At 37.3% G+C, this 18,885-nt stretch overlaps 1 protein-coding gene across 4 annotated transcripts in view; it reads left to right on the top strand.

The window, feature by feature from the left end:
- The window catches only part of Pde6 (phosphodiesterase 6), a 232,586-nt gene that overhangs the window by 190,206 nt on the left and 23,495 nt on the right, over positions 1-18,885 (top strand). For all 4 annotated transcript variants that reach the window (XM_067763060.1, XM_067763059.1, XM_067763062.1 and 1 more), the window contains exon 4: positions 15,444-17,347. In XM_067763060.1, the coding sequence (XP_067619161.1) occupies positions 16,460-17,347 (888 nt within the window). In that variant the 5' untranslated portion in view covers positions 15,444-16,459. The remainder of the gene's footprint in view (positions 1-15,443; positions 17,348-18,885) is intronic.

Raw genomic sequence — 18,885 nt, 5'->3', positions numbered from 1 at the left:
TAAAATATAAAATGTACGTGATCACATTATCAATTAGGTGATTTACACAGCAGTTAAAGCCAATTGACATGCCATGTACTGCTAACACCATGGCTTACGCATTGTTAAGAGCTCTTTAGGTGGAGGTGGAATTGAGTTGCGTTGTTGTTTTAATTGCCAATGGTGACTATCAAATGTCATTTGACAAATGCAAGTGCAACTAGATATCCTTTAGCCTGGTTGCTGTTATTAGCTTTGTCACAGGTCGTGCCCCATAATAATTGTGGCGCCTTTCGGCCGCACCACCACCATTAGTCTCCTATTGCAGGCTGCGGTTGATTGGTTGTGACTGCGGTTGCTTTTGTAGAGTGAAAAAATTTGCTACTCTCGTGCAACTGAAAATGTTAAAATCGTTTTAAATGCTTTCTGTGCACGCCATTCACAAATTAGTACCTTTAACCTTTGTGCAGTACTAGTTGTAGAAACTTCTAAGTGTTATTGTTGTTGTAGCTATATAGCATGCCACCTAAGTGCGTGCACTACTTAAGGATTTTTAGCTAATTTGTGACATTTGACACTCGCTATCTAACACTTTCGGTCGACGTGCATGAAACACTCGAGCATATAATTTGGCACAGAAATAATAAAATGTGAATTTCTATGAAATGTCCACACATGGCTGAACACATTTTCATATGTTTTTCAAGTGTGCATGAGTTTTTCGTTTTACGCAGAAATTACGATATATACATCCATAGATGTGGACCAGTAAATAAGGAATAAACATTTGTTAAGAAAAATTTACGAAGTAAAATATTACGATTTAAGATTATCGAATAAATCTTGTCCCGCTACATCTTGTCTACTTTTAAATAGGATACGTTGTTTTGAAAAGCCAAAACCATAACCATACCATGCCCGTGTCTGTAGTCTTAAAAGCTACCATAAACCATAACCATTACCGTGACTGTTAGCATTCCCATAATCATCAAGGTAACCGTAAGCATCCATGTAACCATAACCGTAACCATAAACTTAAAGTTAACCGTAACCTTAAACGTAAACTTTATTCATAACTACATCCGTACCCATATCGTAACCATAATAGTAACCACACTTGCAATCAACCATGATCGCAAAAATAACCGTAACCATGCACGTAGCTGTAACCATAGCTACAATCGTAACCATAACCGTAACCTTAAGCGTAACAGTCTATTATAACCACAAACCAGACCATAACGATAGTCAGAGCATGAAGTCATGTGTGGAAGTTGAATCAAGTGGTAAAACATTTTGGACGCTATTCACCTGGGAATGCCCAAATTGATTTTTTTCGCGAACCAAACACTACTTTTGTACGTTTGCATCCAATTGCGCGCTGGATCGTCACTGAAAATCTTACTTACTTACTAAATTGGAGCTTAACCGTTGAAACGGTTATGTCCGTCCAACAAGGCGCGCCAGTCTCTTCCTCACACTGGTAACTGAAGCCAATTGGTCAATTGGACCTTCTTCGGTACTCGCCATCGCCTACGCGTAGAGGCCCACACATCTTTCAAAGAACTTTTCTCTCGAATACTCACTGAGTCGCTTCATCTGATGTTGTCGTCATGCTTCTGCACCATATAGCAGGACGGATACGATAAGTGACTTGTCATCAGCATACGCCAGTAATTGCACGCTTTTATAGAATATTATTAAAGGGCTATTAAGTTCTACACTTAGTTAACTTTCTCCAGCATCAAACAAAAGAAATCACACGATAGGAAGTCGCGCTGCCTGAACGCTCGTTTAGTTTCGAACGGCCCAGATAGGTAGTTCCCAGTTTTGGGTGAGCTGATAGTATTGCCCAACGTTATTTCGCACAGCCGTTTTGCGGGGAAACTAAATTCAGACATAGACATAAACTCTAGCACATCTTCGATCTGGATATTGTAATATGTAAGTTAAACTCTTACTTATATAGAAGCAACACCGACCTAAACAATGTTTACATATATGCCCTGCATGTAATGTGCTCCACTAGCTATATTTTCAATTTCAATGCGGAACCAACGCCGCTAATACCTGTGTATCTTTAGTGTCCAATTTTCCTTGGACTTCCGTCGGAAAAGAGTAAACGAAAACTTAGGCACTTTCTCTGCTGGTAGGATCAAGTGAAAAACAATCTAAGATCCATTAGAATCAATTGGCGCCAGATTATAAAATAAATAAATATGACTGGCGCTAACGGTTGGATGGGAAAAAAGCGTTCAAGCGGTTAAAAAAGTCACACACCTCTCACAACCTTTCCCCGTATCACTCTCCCTGTACTTTTCAATCATCCCCTGCCTTCCCGTTTCCTATTGGTATTCCTGTTCCGCTTCACCTTCTGAACACACTTGCTCTCTCATCACTCAGTTTGCGATTTATAAATAAAAGAGTTGTCATCCCAGTTGCATCTCTTGCTAAGTATACTTACAAATTTAATTGGTTAGCTTAAACAAACGCTTGCTGATGCAGTCCCAGACTGCACTATTCCAACTGCAGTTCTTTGCAAATTAGCCTATCATAGGCTAATCTGCATTATATGTATAATTATATTTTCATTAAGAAGGGGAACTTTCATGTTTATGGGCAGTTTTAAATAACTAAGCCGGAAGCTAAAATTAAATAATTTTATTTACATAAAAAATATAACAGGAAGTACTAAAATTTTATAATTGTAATCGGAAGTAACGGTGTTGCGGTGGGTTCACGGTATACTGCACTACAACAACACCAACATGCAATACTACTCACGAACTTGTGCAACCTGTAGTGTACGCTAACAAATTGCTATTTCATGCCACAATGGCATTTTCAGCCCCTCGCATGCAATGTTTCAAACACTCAGACTTTTTCTTTATTGGCGGCCACTCAGAAGGCAAAGAATGTAATAGTTTTCATTGCAAACATACTTTTGGGTTAGCTAATATATTCTTGAGCTGAGTAGCCATAATATTTACTTATTTCAACATTATTAGGATGGTCTACAAAAAAAAAAAATACCTAAACCATAATATTGTAACGAATTTACTGCAATTCCGCTTATTTGCAACCTTATGCTAACGTTCGAATCACTAAACTGTTGAATAAATAACTCCAGTATTCGATAATGCAAAATGGTTTTATTAGACTACTTTCAAAATAACACTTCTATTGTTCGACAGATAGCGTGCTTAAACCAAACTGATTTTCGTGCCTCAACTGTTGCCACTTTTATAGTGTTTGGTTTCCTCGTTGACATATTTCTAGGCGGTTCTATTCTAGAATTTACTAATTAGTTAGCAGCTATAAAATTACCAACTATAACTACGTTTATAGCTTCTCATATGCGCGTGTATATGTGACTGTTACTTGCACAAATTATTGCCTTTTGAGCGCATCTCTGATAAGATATATGCATGTGTTTGAGCGTTTTCTCTCCGCTGCGTGTACGTACGCATGTGTAGACATAATGATTGATTCGTTTATGTAGATACAAGTGACTGCCTGCTTTATTGTTGTTGTGGCTTAGTCACAATATTTTTCCTTAAATATGGAAAGCCGAATTCAACTAAAAACAATTCTGAAATTGCCCACTACAATTGTCATAAATATTCTTTCCTATAGCCGCAACTGTCTCGGAGATAGCCCAATATAATGATGATCCAATTAAAGGAGTTTGAAGCCATATTTCAATGGAAATATTTTGGATTTCTAGATAGGATATTTAGACGAGAAAGTTCTTCTATTGGGATATTGCTTCGTAGGAGATTGTCATTTATTTGAAATAAAAAACCAAATTATTAGAAATTATAAGAAATCCAAAAATATATCACACGAACAATAATATGGCGAATATTAGCAACTTCGGCACATCACTACGCCGCTAGTTAATAAATGATGCACAATAATAACAACAAAGCAAGCAATCACGCATATACATATAAACAGCTGCAAAGAGAGAGAAAGAAAGAGAAACCCGACATACATGAACACAGCAATAAGCATCACATATTAGTTAGCCATATACATATATACATAGAAGGCAACAATGAGAGCGCATAACAGCTCAAACGTTATTACACATACATGTAAACAACAGCTTAAAGCGCAGACATTATTACTCATACATACACACGCATATAACAAGAAGACTGAATATGACATACAGAAATGAGGAAGCAAGTGCTCGAGAAGGCTTGTCGTGTCAAGACCCTAGGAGAAACAGGCGGACGATGCAATTGGAAGTATAAAAACAGCGCCAGCTGAGGAATAATCAGTCAGTTTGATTTGAACACGCTATAAGTGAAAAGTAAGCGAGTAATTTAATTGTGAAGTACCACTACCAAAGTAGTGAGGTAAATATCCTAAAATTAGCTACAATATATAACTTCGGATTTCTACAGAAATGTTGCCTAGTGGGGATGCCACCTTAAGTTTCAAGCTAGCCATATTATAATTTGGTATAAAAACATTTTCCGACGTCCGACGTCCTCGAACAATTTCGGTGGTTTGCCGCGGTCAGCGTTTCTCACATCATAATTACCACTTTTAAACTTGTTGAACCACTCATTATACTGCGTACGACCAAGAGCGTGCTCTCCGTAAGCTTCGCCAAGCATTCGATGAGATTCTATCGCCGATTTACTCAAATGGAAGCAGAAAATTAATGCTCCCCGCAAGTCGTTGTTTGAAGGCACGTTTTTCGATATTTTCAAAAGTGATAAAAACACGATGTTGTATGAAACTTGAAATGTTTGGTATTGGATATTGTTGACAGATCCAAGACGCCAACTAGCGGCAGTGGTAAGTTTTGACTCTTCCTACAATTGTACCTACTGATCGCTAGATGCCAATACCGGTTTCATATGCATACACCTGAATTTGCTCATATGTTTTTTTGAGACTGTGGGGTACTTTTGATTTCGGAATCCATTACCAGGCCTTGCATGCTTCATTCGCACCATCTTCCTCGTGTGTATACAGAAGCGCCCCAAAGAGACAATTCACTACTAAGTCATCACTTTCTCTTTTTTCTCAATCCCTGGACTATTTATTTTTTTGAAGAGACTTTCCTTGCTGTTTCCTTGGGGCTTTCGGCGCCTGCACAAACATTTTCTCATGACATTATCTTAGCCGTTCCGAACAATCGCAAAGCTATCGTTACTGTTCAAAATTATATATAGCGATGCATTATCTTTCACTTTTAATGTTGTGTTGCCCTACAGAATGGCAATGGGGGCACCCTTTTATGGACTTTCCGCGCGTTTTATCATTGCGCTGAGTGGAAAGACGGAGGCGGTGTATTCGATTCGTTCTGTAAATAGCGTCCGTCACTAATCCCATTGGGGAAATCTAAAGTCGCAACTTTCGTCTCTTTCACTTATCAACACTTTCATCGTAAAATTTTCTTTTCCTAGTTTTAATGCCGCCAAATTTCTTTAGCATGTTTATCTTCCTTTAAACTCCGTCAGTGCTTGCAAAGCTAGCCTTAAACTATTGATAAGCATCTTTTAGGGCAATTTCTTACACAAGACTTATTGAAACTTTTTCAATAAACAATTCAGGAAGTTTGGGAAGGACTCCATCCACGGCCTAGACATTAGGTGGGTGGGTATAATGGCTACGACTAAGCTCGCCATTTAATATGCATTTTGATGTTATAAATCTCATCTAATCTTTATTAATGCTGAATTGTAAAAATTTGCAATCTCATTTCCGATAATCTTTCAAGGTTTTCCAAAAGATATTTACGAAGGATTTTCGATTAGTTTAAGCTAAAGCCGTCCAATTACACAGACAATCCTTAACAGTCTCTCGCAGTTACCTAGTTAGAGATTCTGCAGGGATCATTGTCTGGAACACCCATCTTTTCCGAATGCGTTCCTTTAGCTCAATAACCGGTAAATGCCAAAGATTCATTGTCCCTCTCTTATTATAATTACGTGTTACGTCATATATCTTATGTTACTGCAGACCACGCGGTAATATTTCACTTCTGTTTCGCTGCTATGGGTGTTGGGAAAAGCAGCTAAATATTTGTTTGCATAAACTTTGAGCTAGTAGGTAGTGCAGCGCTTTTATGCTACCTACAGAGGCAGAGAAGATAATTAGCTTAAGAGTTATGCTCCGGTTCAATATTATATTTTCCCGTCGCGGCAAGTGGCTTGCAGATTTGTCAATCGCGTGAACTACTGCCTGAGACACGCTGGAATATGAAAGAGTTTAAATGGCGTAAACATCAATTGAGTCCGGGTAGATTTTAGCACCAATACCTGTGTTCGTCGATCAGGCGTGAGCATATACGTTCGTAACAATCATCGAACCATTGTTACTTATGAGAACAGCATTAGCCCTGCACTCAAATTTCATTTTACCTGTCCTTTTTCATGTTGCTTTCTTTACCCTAAGTTTTCCTCTATCTCTTTTCTCCTCTTTCCCTTATCTTCCTTTCCAATCTCCATAAAGTTGGACACAAACTAATTGAATTTTTATGGATATCACTGCTTAAAGGCATTCCACCCACCTATTGGAAGCTGAAGAAAAAGAAGGGTTTTGGATCCCTTGATAAAAAGCGCGCTGTGCTTGAAACAACAGTGCTAAAACATACAGATATGCTATCTCTCACCGAGATCAGAGGAAGCTGCAGACTTAAGAAAATTGTTGAAATACAAGTTGAAATAATCTGCTAATTACTGTTTTAGTCAGAGCTCTAAACGGACGTTTGAAAGCCAAAGACACGTGCCTTGGCCCATTACCTCAATTTTGCCAATGTTCTTCCTACTTTTTCACTAATATAGACAAGGAATTTCACTGAGGTCACTCCCCGAAAGTTTTGGAGAGTGTTATCGAATTGATGGTCCTTTACCTAATAGGGATTCTGTACATTCCTCTAACAAGCACCATCAAAGTACAAGCCGATCATCTCAAGAATGATTTAATATGACCACATTAAGCCTTTTAGGTCATCTCGCTCCCACTCCCTAGTTCCATGAGGAACTTGAGGTCGCCATAGCCTAGGCCTCTAAAGAGACAGGACTCCCCATGGATAGGTGAGGTTGACAATTTGTTGGAGAAGCTATGAATTGTGCTAGCAACCTCTTGAAGGGCTTGCAGTTAACAACCTTTTTAACCATTAATGTATTTTAGTCGTCTTTTTACGACAGGCACCAGATACCCCGCTAGGGGTAGCATCTTCGTATTTATTTGAAAAAGTATTAGTTTCTAATAATATGGCAAGTCAATTTCGACACGAAGAAAGAAAGTACTGCCTACTGAAGAAACTTTTGATTATTCTGGCTAAGAGCGAAGATTATATTAATCACACATATACATGCATATAGCTAAATTACAAACATTGTGCTATATCTATTTGAGAGGGCTATTCGCAAAAAGTCTAGATCTATGGAGAACTAGACGAACGAAGTAACTGTGAGTATAAAAGCACCACATGGTGAGGAATAATCAATCACTTTGATTTTAGCACTGTATAAGTGCAGTACGCGAGTAATTTAGTTGTGATTTACTACTACCAAAGTAGTGTTTGAATAAAGCAAATTTTCCTTTATTGAAGATTTAAGTTATTTATTCGAGGGTTCAGCGACAGAGGGTGCGGAATACTCCACAATCTTGAAAATCGTTTCAGAATACCAAGCAGAATTGTATTTAATCTAGAATTATAGCCATTTTACGCAAAATCTCCGGTTTCCTTAATTTAACCTGTTAAATCATATTCATAATATCTCCACTATTTACCTGGAAAAGCTTTGAAAAAGACCATTCCTTCTGCGCTTATGGCAGAGCCAGTCAGTTTTTCATGTTTACTCGACAACGTGTATTTTTATTCAAAGTAAATTGAATTCAAAATTTTGTGCATTTATAGCAATTATAAGTTACGGATCTGGAAGCACAGATATTTTGCAAAGTTTTTTTGTTTTTTGTTTTTGATGATGGATCCAACTGTTCCGTACATCTAGAATAACCTACACTTTTGGTAGAGATGTGGTGATTTTAGCTGCAAATTATTTGGTTAACCTTCATATCTTCCTCTTTTATATCGCGATTTTGAAAAACAACACTTTGTTACGTAAATACAATTCGGCAAACTGCGCAAACTAGCGCAGAACCAAAAATGAACTTTACATTTTATGAATCATAAACTTTGAATGATCACAACAAATTGCTTTTGCAAACATAGCATCACCCTCGCACCAATTTATTGCTAGCAATTTGCATTTGCATAAATTCACTTTATTCAGCTGTTTATTGTCAACAACATGAAAAGCATTATTACAAACAATTTGTGGCACGGCACAGACTGTAATTGCAAAGCTTTTTTTTACAACGAATTGGTTCTTTCTTGGTTGCAAAATGCAATTGCATGAAGTTGTCACCAGATTTGCGCATTGCACCTGCAAGACATAAAATTAGTCACTGCTGTAAAATCGCATGGGATTATGTTGTGCGTCCGCGATTTTAGTGATAATACGATTTGTTTTTATACTCAGTTGAGCAGAGCTCATAGAGTATATTAAGTTTGATTGGATAACGGTTGGTTGTACATATATAAAGGAATCGAGATAGACATAGACTTCCATATATCAAAATAATCAGGATCGAAAAAAAATTTGATTGAGCCATGTCCGTCCGTCCGTCCGTCCGTCCGTCCGTCCGTTAACACGATAACTTGAGTAAATTTTGAGGTATCTTGATGAAATTTGGTATGTAGGGAGCACCCATCTCAGATCGCTATTTAAAATGAGCGATATCGGACTATAACCACGCCCACTTTTTCGATATCGAACATTTCGAAAAACCGAAAAATTGCGATAATTCATTACAAAAGAGAGATAAAGCGATGAAGCTTGATAGATGAGTTGAACTTATGACGCAGAATAGAAAATTAGTAAAATTTTGGACAACGGGCGTGGCACCGCCCACTTTTAAAAGAAGGTAATTTAAAATTTTGCAAGCTGTAATTTGGCAGTTGTTGAAGATATCATGATGAAATTTGGCAGGAACGTTACTCCTATTACTATATGTACGCTTAATAAAAATAAGCATAATCGGAGAAGGACCACACCCACTTTTAAAAAAAAAAATTTTTTAAAGTAAAATTGTAACAAAAAATCTAATATCTTTACAGTATATAAGTAAATTATGTCAACATTCAACTCCAGTAATGATATAGTGCAACAAAATACAAAAATAATAGAAAATTTCAAAATGGGCGTGGCTCCGCCCTTTTTCATTTAATTTGTCTAGGATACTTTTAACGCCATAAGTCGAACAAAAATTAACCAATCCTTTTGAAATTTGGTAGGGGCATAGATTTTATGACGTTAACTCTTTTCTGTGAAAATGGGCGAAATCGGTTGATGCCACGCCCAGTTTTTATACACAGTCGTCCGTCTGTCCTTCCGCATGGCCGTTAACACGATAACTTGAGCAAAAATCGACATATCTTTAATGAACTTAGTTCACGTACTTACTTGAACTCACTTTATCTTGATATGAAAAATGAAAGAAATCCGATTATGACCACGCCCACTTTTTCGATATCGAAAATTACGAAAAATGAAAAAAAAATGCCATAATTCTATACCAAATACGAAAAAAGGGATGAAACATGGTAAGGTAATTGGATTGTTTTATTGAAGCGAAATATAACTTTAGAAAAACTTTATAAAATGGTTGTGACACCTACCATATTAAGTAGAAGAAAATGAAAAAGTTCTGCAGGGCGAAATAAAAAACCCTTAAAATCTTGGCAGGTATTACATATATAAATAAATTAGCGGTATCCAACAAATGATGTTCTGGGTCACCCTGGTCCACATTTTGGTCGATATCTGGAAAACGCCTTCACATATACAACTACCACCACTCCCTTTTCAAACTCTCATTAATACCTTTACTTTGATACCCATATCGTACAAACTCATTCTAGAGTCACCCCTGGTCCAACTTTATGGCGATATCTCGAAAAGGCGTCCACCTATAGAACTAAGGCCCACTCCCTTTTAAAATACTCATTAACTCCTTTCGTTTGATACCCATATCGTACAAACATATTCTAAAGTCACCCCTGGTCCACCTTTATGGCGATATCTCGAAAAGGCGAACACCTATAGAACGAAGGCCCACTCCCTTTTAAAAATACTCATTAACACCTTTCATTTGATACCCATATCGCACTAGCAAAGTCTAGAGTCACCCCTGGTCCACCTTTTTTGCGATACCTCGAAAAGGCGTCCACCTATAGAACTAAGGCCCACTCCCTTTTAAAATACTCATTAACACCTTTCTTTTGATACCCATATTGTACCAACAAATTCTAGAGTCACACCTGGTCCACCTTTATGGCGATATTTCGAAAATGGGACCACCTATACAACAACCACCACTCCCTTTTAAAACCCTCATTAATACCTTTAATTTGATACCCATATCTTAAAAACACATTCTAGAGTCACCCCTGGTCCACCTTTATGGCGATATTTCGAAACGGCGTCCACCTATAGAACTAAGGCCCACTCCCTTTTAAAATACTCATTAACACCTTTCGTTTGATGCCCATATTGAACAAACAAATTCTAGGGTCACCCCTGGTCCACCTTTATGGCTATATCTCGAAACGGCGTCCACCTATGGAACTAAGGATTACTCCGTTTTAAAATACTCATTAACACTTTTCATTTGATACCCATATCGTACAAACGCATTCTAGAGTCACCCCTGGTCCACCTTTATGGCGATATCTCGAAAAGGCGACGAACTATACAACAACCACCACTCCCTTTTAAAACCCTCATTAATACCTTTAATTTGATACCCCTATCGTACAAACACATTCTAGGGTCAACCCTGGTCCACCTTTATGGCGATATTTCGAAACGGCATCCACCTATAAAACTAAGGCCCACTCCCTTTTAAAATACTCATTAACACCATTCGTTTGATGCCCATATTGTACAAACAAATTCTAGGGTCACCCCTGTTCCACCTTTGTGGCGATATCTCGAAACGGCGTCCACCTATGGAACTAAGGATTACTCCCTTTTAAAATACTCATTAACACCTTTAATTTGATACCCATATCGTACAAACGCATTCTAGAGTCAACCCTGATCCACCTTTATGGCTATATCCCTAAATGGCGTCCACCTATAGAACTATGGCCCACTCCCTCATAAAATACTCTTTAATGCCTTTCGTTTGATACACATGTCATACAAACACATTCCAAGGTTTCCCTCGGTTCATTTTCCTACATGGTTATTTTCCCTTATGTTGTCACCATAGCTCTCAACTGAGTATGTAATGTTCGGTTACACCCGAACTTAACCTTCCTTACTTGTTTAACATTTATTTTGGAATATTTTGATTTGTTCTTAAAACTGTTGCCAATAAAAAATGTTTGGTGCATATAAAATTTGTTTGCACTGCAATAAACTATAAAATACAATTGGATTATCAGTTGTGTGTAGCTAAGCTTTTGAATAGCGTTATAAATTCTTGAAGCTTGCAGCTGCTAATAATTTGGTTGCTTGCGTAGTTCAATTTTGGATTTTTATCGCTTTCCGTTAAGGTATCATATAAATTGCATTTTTAACTGTGTTTTTTAACATTTGGTATTGCTTGATTTTGCATCTTTAACGAGATTCGGCTTGCATATTTAAATTGTATATGCAAGAGGTGTCATCACAACATAAGTAACATAAGCTTAACTGTAGCCGTAACGGTTACCGTAATCTTAATCCTTACCATCATCGTAACCGCAATCGTACCTATAACCGTAATCATAACCACTTAACTGTAGCCGTAACGATTATCGTAATCTTAATCCTTACCATCATCGTAACCGCAACCGTACCTATAGCCGTAATCATAACCACTACCATAGCCGTATTCGTCACGCTTACCGTAACCGTAAGCGTAACAATAACCGTAACAGTAACCGTAACCATAACCGCTTTCATAATTATGACTAGAACTGTATTCATAACCATAACCAATACCGTAACAGCAACCGTAATCATAACCGTAACTAAAACCTAACCATATCCCTAACCTTAACCAAAACCTCAACAATATTCATAACCGTGACCGTTACCATAAATACAATGTAGCCATAAGTGTAGCAGTAGCCGTAACCGGCAGTAAATTAAATAAAACAAATAGTAAGCGTAGCAGTAACTGTAATTAGTAAAAGAAATAAAAATAATAATTTTTTTTAAGGCGCGATAGCCACCGAAAATATTTTATGCCAAGCTTCTCTTCCAATTTGCGTCGGGACCTACATGTTGTACGCCTACTCCGAAGGGCATCTGGAGGTCGAGTTTTCACTGAGAAGCTTTTCATGGCAGAAATATGCTTGAAATTCTTGTCAAATCACTGTCGAGCGTCGACCACGCTTAGAAAAACTTTTTTCTAATTGAAAAACTTGGTTTGAAATTTCTGATGTTGCTTTGCCGGGGACTAGTAGGTAAACGTATAGCGTAACTTGATTGTAATTGCAAATAGCAGTCGTTACTAGAACCGTAAATGAATACTTGAGGACAATGGTAAACACATGCCACAACAGTAACTTTGATTGTAGTTGTAACTTTCGATCGCTACATAGTTTTCGTCTTGTTACTTAAGCGTTACCATAACCGTGTCGGTAAGCAATTTCAAGAGTTGTTAAGATCAATACAAAGCTTTATTGCTTCACAGCTTTCCCTACGCAATTATGAACCTCACCTACGCGAGAGGAATCCCGTCTAATATGAATGTATCATAGACATATTTAGGATGCGACAATTCAGCGACCCCATGATTATAATGAAATAAGGTGTTGGGGACGTTATGGCCTAGAAGGTTCAATGTGTTCATATGAAATCGTTCCCGATATGTTCGGGCTAGTAACTCAATGGTGATTTTTACTGGATCGTACTGGATATATATTCTGAAATGGATAATCAACATCGATAACACTCCTCAAAACCTTCAGGGAGTATACTTATGGCCAATTGAAGGAGTTTTGTCAAATATAAGCGATAAATTAATACAAACATCGAAAAAGGGTCACACAAACACCCTCTGAGTTGTGTGGTAGAATCGAACATATTGTTTGTCAGAATTTTGAATAGCAAGGGAATTGATAGCCAACGCAGATCGTATTATTTTGAAGCTGATACCGAAATTGGGAACATAGAGTTATAAAGGAACGTTGATTAGCGAGAAGAGTTGAGCTACAGCTGATCGGTGGGGCAATTAACACTGTCATCAGCGAAAATGTGTACCAGTTACAGAGCCACTATCTGTTCAGCAGGAGCGTATCTTCAACGGAGGGAATCCAAATCGTGTTTAAGTTCCTCTGGCATTCTTTAAGCTGACCGTGTTTTCAGTAATGTTGATACCTTGTCTGCTGCCCTCTACCTCCATTATCCTCGGTTAGCATTAAAGGTAACGGCACTCCATCTCTGCTGACGAAAAAAGTTATATACCTTAAATCGAATATTAGAGAGTAAGTCCCCGGTGTCGAAGAAAATTTAATAACCGAGTTTTTTCAGTTAGAGCTTCTAAGACCGATATGTGGGCAAAGGAGAACTGCACCCTTAAGATAGAGCGAGGGTGTATGTGACTCAGACATCTGTCATAGACAGAGGTGAGAAAAGGGGTCGAGGAGGGAGTTAGCCTTAAAGGTTCCGGCCTCAGTGAACGCCATCATGCTGACGAAAGAAGTGATATACCTTGAATTGAGTAGTAGAGGAAAAGTTCCCTGTATCGACAAAAATTTAATAACGGAGTTGTGCCAGTTGGAACTTCGTAGACCGATTTGTGGGCAAAGGAGAAGTGCACCCTTAAGATACAGCGATAGCTTCTCTGGCTCAGATATCTGTTCAGAGAAAGAGGTGAGAAAAGGTTCCGGGTAGCCATCCTTGCTAACGAAAGAAGTAATATTCTTCGAATACATCAAATCACGCATTTGTTCGGATGTTACTGTCTACAAAACGACTTGAAATATTAGTATGAAAATTTGTTTGGTTGTAGGTTACTTAAAGCCCTTAATACTCTTCAACATAGTAGGTGTTGCTATTTGGGATGTTTGTACAAGGTTGCCACTTATTTTAATTTTTTTTGAATTAAGGTATGCCAAGATAGATGTGAAGGATATATTGTGACTTATTTTAAAAAAAAATATTTTGAAGTTTTCGGCTGAGGTTGCCGCCTAATCGTATTATACTAATTATTCCTTCAGTTGCAAAGAGCCCTAGCAGCAATTTCGAAAAATTTACAGGAGAAGGTGTTTAAAGTGCCCCGAAATAAAGAAAATGGCATCATATATCATGTTACTGTATATGAGTTCAGATAATCCTAACAAGTTTTCTTGGAATTTCGCCTCTTGGAAATATGTGATGGCACCTTGTAACCCTTCTTCCCTAAAACTTGGTTTTTGTTACTTACTCTAATGTTTCGGTCAAGGCTCGATATACTCGCTACTATCTCGAAAACGACTTGTACGTTTTGTACGAAAGTTTGTTACTCCCAGCTTAAAATAGTGTTACATTTAGGTGTTGCCACCTTTTTATATAACAAAATTTATATAACCCGAAAAGGACCTAAGCGATTTGAATGAAATATACAGAAGTAACGATTCATTTTAAGCCATCTTTCTAAATTATTTGCGCTTAAGATATTTTTACAAGGTTGCCACCTGTTAGGAATTCATTTTTTTTTTTAATATGCCAATATGGATATCAAACAAAAGGTATTTCACTTCGGTTGTTAAATAAAAATATTGTGACGAATATTAGCAACACTAAGGGATACTATCATCTCTAAGCCGAATACTGAGCAGTTACTTGTATGCACATAACCAAATTAATCATTATGTCTACACATATGTACATACAAGCAGCGGAGAGCAACGCACAAACACATACATATATCTGAGATACTTCGAAAAGTAGGCAGTAATTTGTGCAAGTAACATATACACGCGCATATGAGAAGCTATACATGTGCATCTGTAGTTATAATTTTATAGCTTATAACTAAGTTAATTCTGGAAATGCCTAGAAGTATGGAACGACGAAATCGAAGAGTGTAAAAGAGCGCAATCTGCGCAATCAGCAATGAGTTTGATTTAAGCACGCTATCTGTCGAGAAGTAGTAGTATTGTGAAGTAATTTAATAAGGGCCATTTTGCATTATTGAATTGTGGGGTTATTTATTCAACAGTGATTCGAACGTTAGTAGAAGGTTGCAAATAAGCGGAATTGCACTAAATTCGTTACAATATTATTGAGTAGGGTTGCCGTTTGAAATTCTTATATATGTAGAATCGTATAATGTGAGGCTTTGTAATTTCTTAGCAAAATTGCGAGAGACAGAACTAACTCGGTCATCCAAGAATTAAACTACGTTGATTAATAATTTCTTATCAATTTTCTTCACTCTCTTTACAGTGACTATTTAATAAGGATTTAATTACGCCAACAACTGTACATACACCACCTAAATGGCTGGCACTAATTGAAGCAAGAATAAATGAGGAGTACTCAACTGTGATTGTAATATTTGTAAAAGAGTGAAATCCTGTACACTTTTACAAAACGATTGCTTGACACTATTTAATTTGTATTTCTGCGAAGTAGAGAAGTAGGAAACGGACAATTTCAAATAAAGAAAAAACTTCCAACATAACAAGTGCTTAGCAAATTTTAGCATAACAAGAAAGACAGCAACTAAAAGATAAAACTGTGTATGTATGTAAAAGTTAAGGTGGCTCCTTTATTAGCTATACAAATCAAACACTTAAGGAGCAATAATCAAGTTGCAAAGATCTCAAGCCAGTTTGCAAGGAATATAGATGGTCATCAATTTTCTGCTTAGTAGCAGGTGGAATGAATGTAATAGGATAAACTAGCGATAGACATCAAGACACAGCACACAACAACTTGCTTGTTAGAGGAACTTAAGCAGACAAACGCAGAGAGCTTAAGCGCAGTAAAACGACGTGATTGGATTATCAGGTAAAGGAAAAGGCACAACTACATAAATAAGATATTAAACGTAAAATGATTTAACTGAATTTACATGTGTGTGAGACATGTTTAATGGCTATACAAGCAGAACGTAACGGAAGTATGAAAGCATTAAATTGAGCAAATGACAAACACACATACCTACATACGATTGGACACACAGGAGCTTATTTGACAACCGATCGGATATGAAGTCAATCAGTTAGACCAAAAATATATACAAATACGGATACGCTTTAACGCACACACATGAAAGCACACAATAAAGGATGAGCAGTAAGCCGAAATATGCAAGTGTATGTGTGTGCCGCATCAAAATGTGAGTGAACCGATATTGAAATTTTTGTCTTGCTGCGATTGACTTACTTAGCAGAATTTTTTGTGTATAAACAAGAACAGCAGCAACTAAAATATAAACGAGTTAAGCCGAATACAAAATGACTGATGTGTCAGTGACAGTTGCAGTTACAGCAACAGCAACTACAGCAGCTGCAGCACAATCAACTCCGATTTCGAGCAAAGCAGTTGGCGAAATATCTGGCAGTTTGTACAAAAGCAAAGTTGGCTCTACCAACGACACATCTCTTAATATAAATGAATCCTTTAATTTAAATGAATCCTTTACAAATGGTGATGGTCATATGAAAAATTCAGCATCGCCTTCACCCATAACAAAAGATGAGTCACAATTGAGCCGCAATAACAAAGAGCTAACAACCAGCGGCAACATAACTACGTCAACTACAAGTTTAACTAGCAATCGTTCATCCTGCAGCAGCACAGTTGAATCACCCACAAGCACTATGACAACAACAACAATATGTAGTCGCATACAATGCAGCGATAATGGTGATGGAGATGTTGATGGTGGCGGCGTAGATAGTGATATTGGCGGTGCAGATTTCCATAGTCATGGCATGGCCTCGAGTAGTACAACTAATTCAATCTCCGCATGCGACATGGCGACATTAACCCATTCAAGCAATAATAGTGCAGCTAATACGACTCTTAATTCACCGATAAGTTGCAGTAGTCCTACTGTATATGTGTCGATAACAGGCGATGGTGCGCCAACCACAAGTCGTACGTATGGTGGTGGTGGTAGTGGTAAAATTGTGCGTCGCGAAGCCACACAGCAAGAGGTAGACGAGGTGGCACGTTTGTTTGAGGAAAAGCCGGAAGCATTTGAAAAATGGTTGATGGAACGTGCACCGCCAGAGGCATTGGCAAGATTGCATGAGTTTATCGATTCGCGGAAACCACCCAAACGTCCGTCAGTAACATCCGATCTCTTTCAACAATGGATGGCGGCATCACCGGTGCAAGTGAGTTTGTGAATATAGTAAATAAATATGTGTGCGTGTGCCTGCTGGTCAGCTAAATGTGCAAACGAGTCGTTTAATTATGTGGCAATGAGTGAGTGAAGTTTCATTGCTACATAAATATTTACAGGCATGGAAAAAGTATTGGCACATGGACTTTTAATATATAATAAAATCAATATGAATTCGAGAGATTAACCTTTAGTAAAATTTTAAAATTTTCACTAAAAATTTACAGAAGTTTTCCCTTGTATATAATTTTGTAGATCACTGAAGTGTAGCATAACAACGTGTTAAAATCAATCCCCTGAAAAAATGGCCAAAAATTGTTAGCTGAGTTGAGTATTTTCTTCCTTATAAAAAATGCCTTTCAAAAGCTTGTGTGGAAGAAAATGCTCAACAAACTTTTGAAAGGTATTTTTTATAAGGAAGAAAATGCTCAACTCAGTTGATAAAAATTTCCAAAAATTTGGAAAGTTTTTTTAAGGTTAATACCATGATGCAAAAAAGAAAGTAGTTCCACTCAAAATTTTTTGACGTATTTGGGGATTTTTGAAGTTTCACAATGTTGGTTGTTTTGCCAGAAGCGTTGCCATACCGTTACTGCTTAAGGCGAAATTATTGTTTTTCGGAATGGAAATTTTCTTTAGATGGTCTTCTGAGAGAATAATAATATACTTTTGCACAATTTATGTGCATACTTATCAATTGGCAATACAGTAAAAAATGCAATTTTATTGAAAAATATTGGATAACACAATAATATTGGAACACACATTGGTTAATAACTCATACCTTTATGACAGCTTGACCCCTAGGCAGAAAAAAAAATACAAGAAACGTTCTGTTGTTCTAGCATGGCCCTATTATCATGCCCTACAGTGGATATTTCTCAAGGCGCGTTGAGAAAAAGTGTACCTCCAAAGTCTGCACATCAATGCCAATGCTAAAAGGGCACAGAATGTCTATAGACGGGGCTGCCCCAAGGGGACCGCTGGTACGACGGGTAAAAACACTCTCATAATTAGTGGCTAACCTGCAGAGCTACAGGGTAATGTTCTCCCTAAAAAATGGTTTAAAAATTCCGTTCAATAGCGCAACGCTTGAATTATACAATAAATAAAGAAATAAATACAAAAATTAAAAAAAAATGTTCAAGTTAAACGGTTTTATTGGAAACAATACTTACATAAAGTAATAATAATACTGAAAGCTAGAAAATAATTAGGTAGGTCCTAGGGTACTAGTTATCACACTTCTCATCAATCTAGGGCGTTGATCAGACAATTAAATAAAAGCGTTGGACGCGTGAAATTTCTAAAAATGTGAGGCGTAGCATAACCTGATTAAGGTTCATGTAAGTATTGTTTTCAATAAAACCGTTTAACTTAAAAATTTTTTTTTATTATTTTATTTTCAAGTTTTTAGTCTCTATTTAATTGCCTATTATTTCTCAATCTATTTAGTTCATTTAGTGACTCATTACTGCAAGGACTTTTCCGACAATTTGTTACAATCTAATTCCTCAATACAGACTTTAC

This window comes from Eurosta solidaginis, chromosome 1, assembly GCF_040869045.1.
Source record: "Eurosta solidaginis isolate ZX-2024a chromosome 1, ASM4086904v1, whole genome shotgun sequence".
In the NCBI taxonomy this organism is placed as follows: domain Eukaryota; kingdom Metazoa; phylum Arthropoda; class Insecta; order Diptera; family Tephritidae; genus Eurosta; species Eurosta solidaginis.
This window is presented reverse-complemented; position numbering and strand designations above follow the sequence as displayed.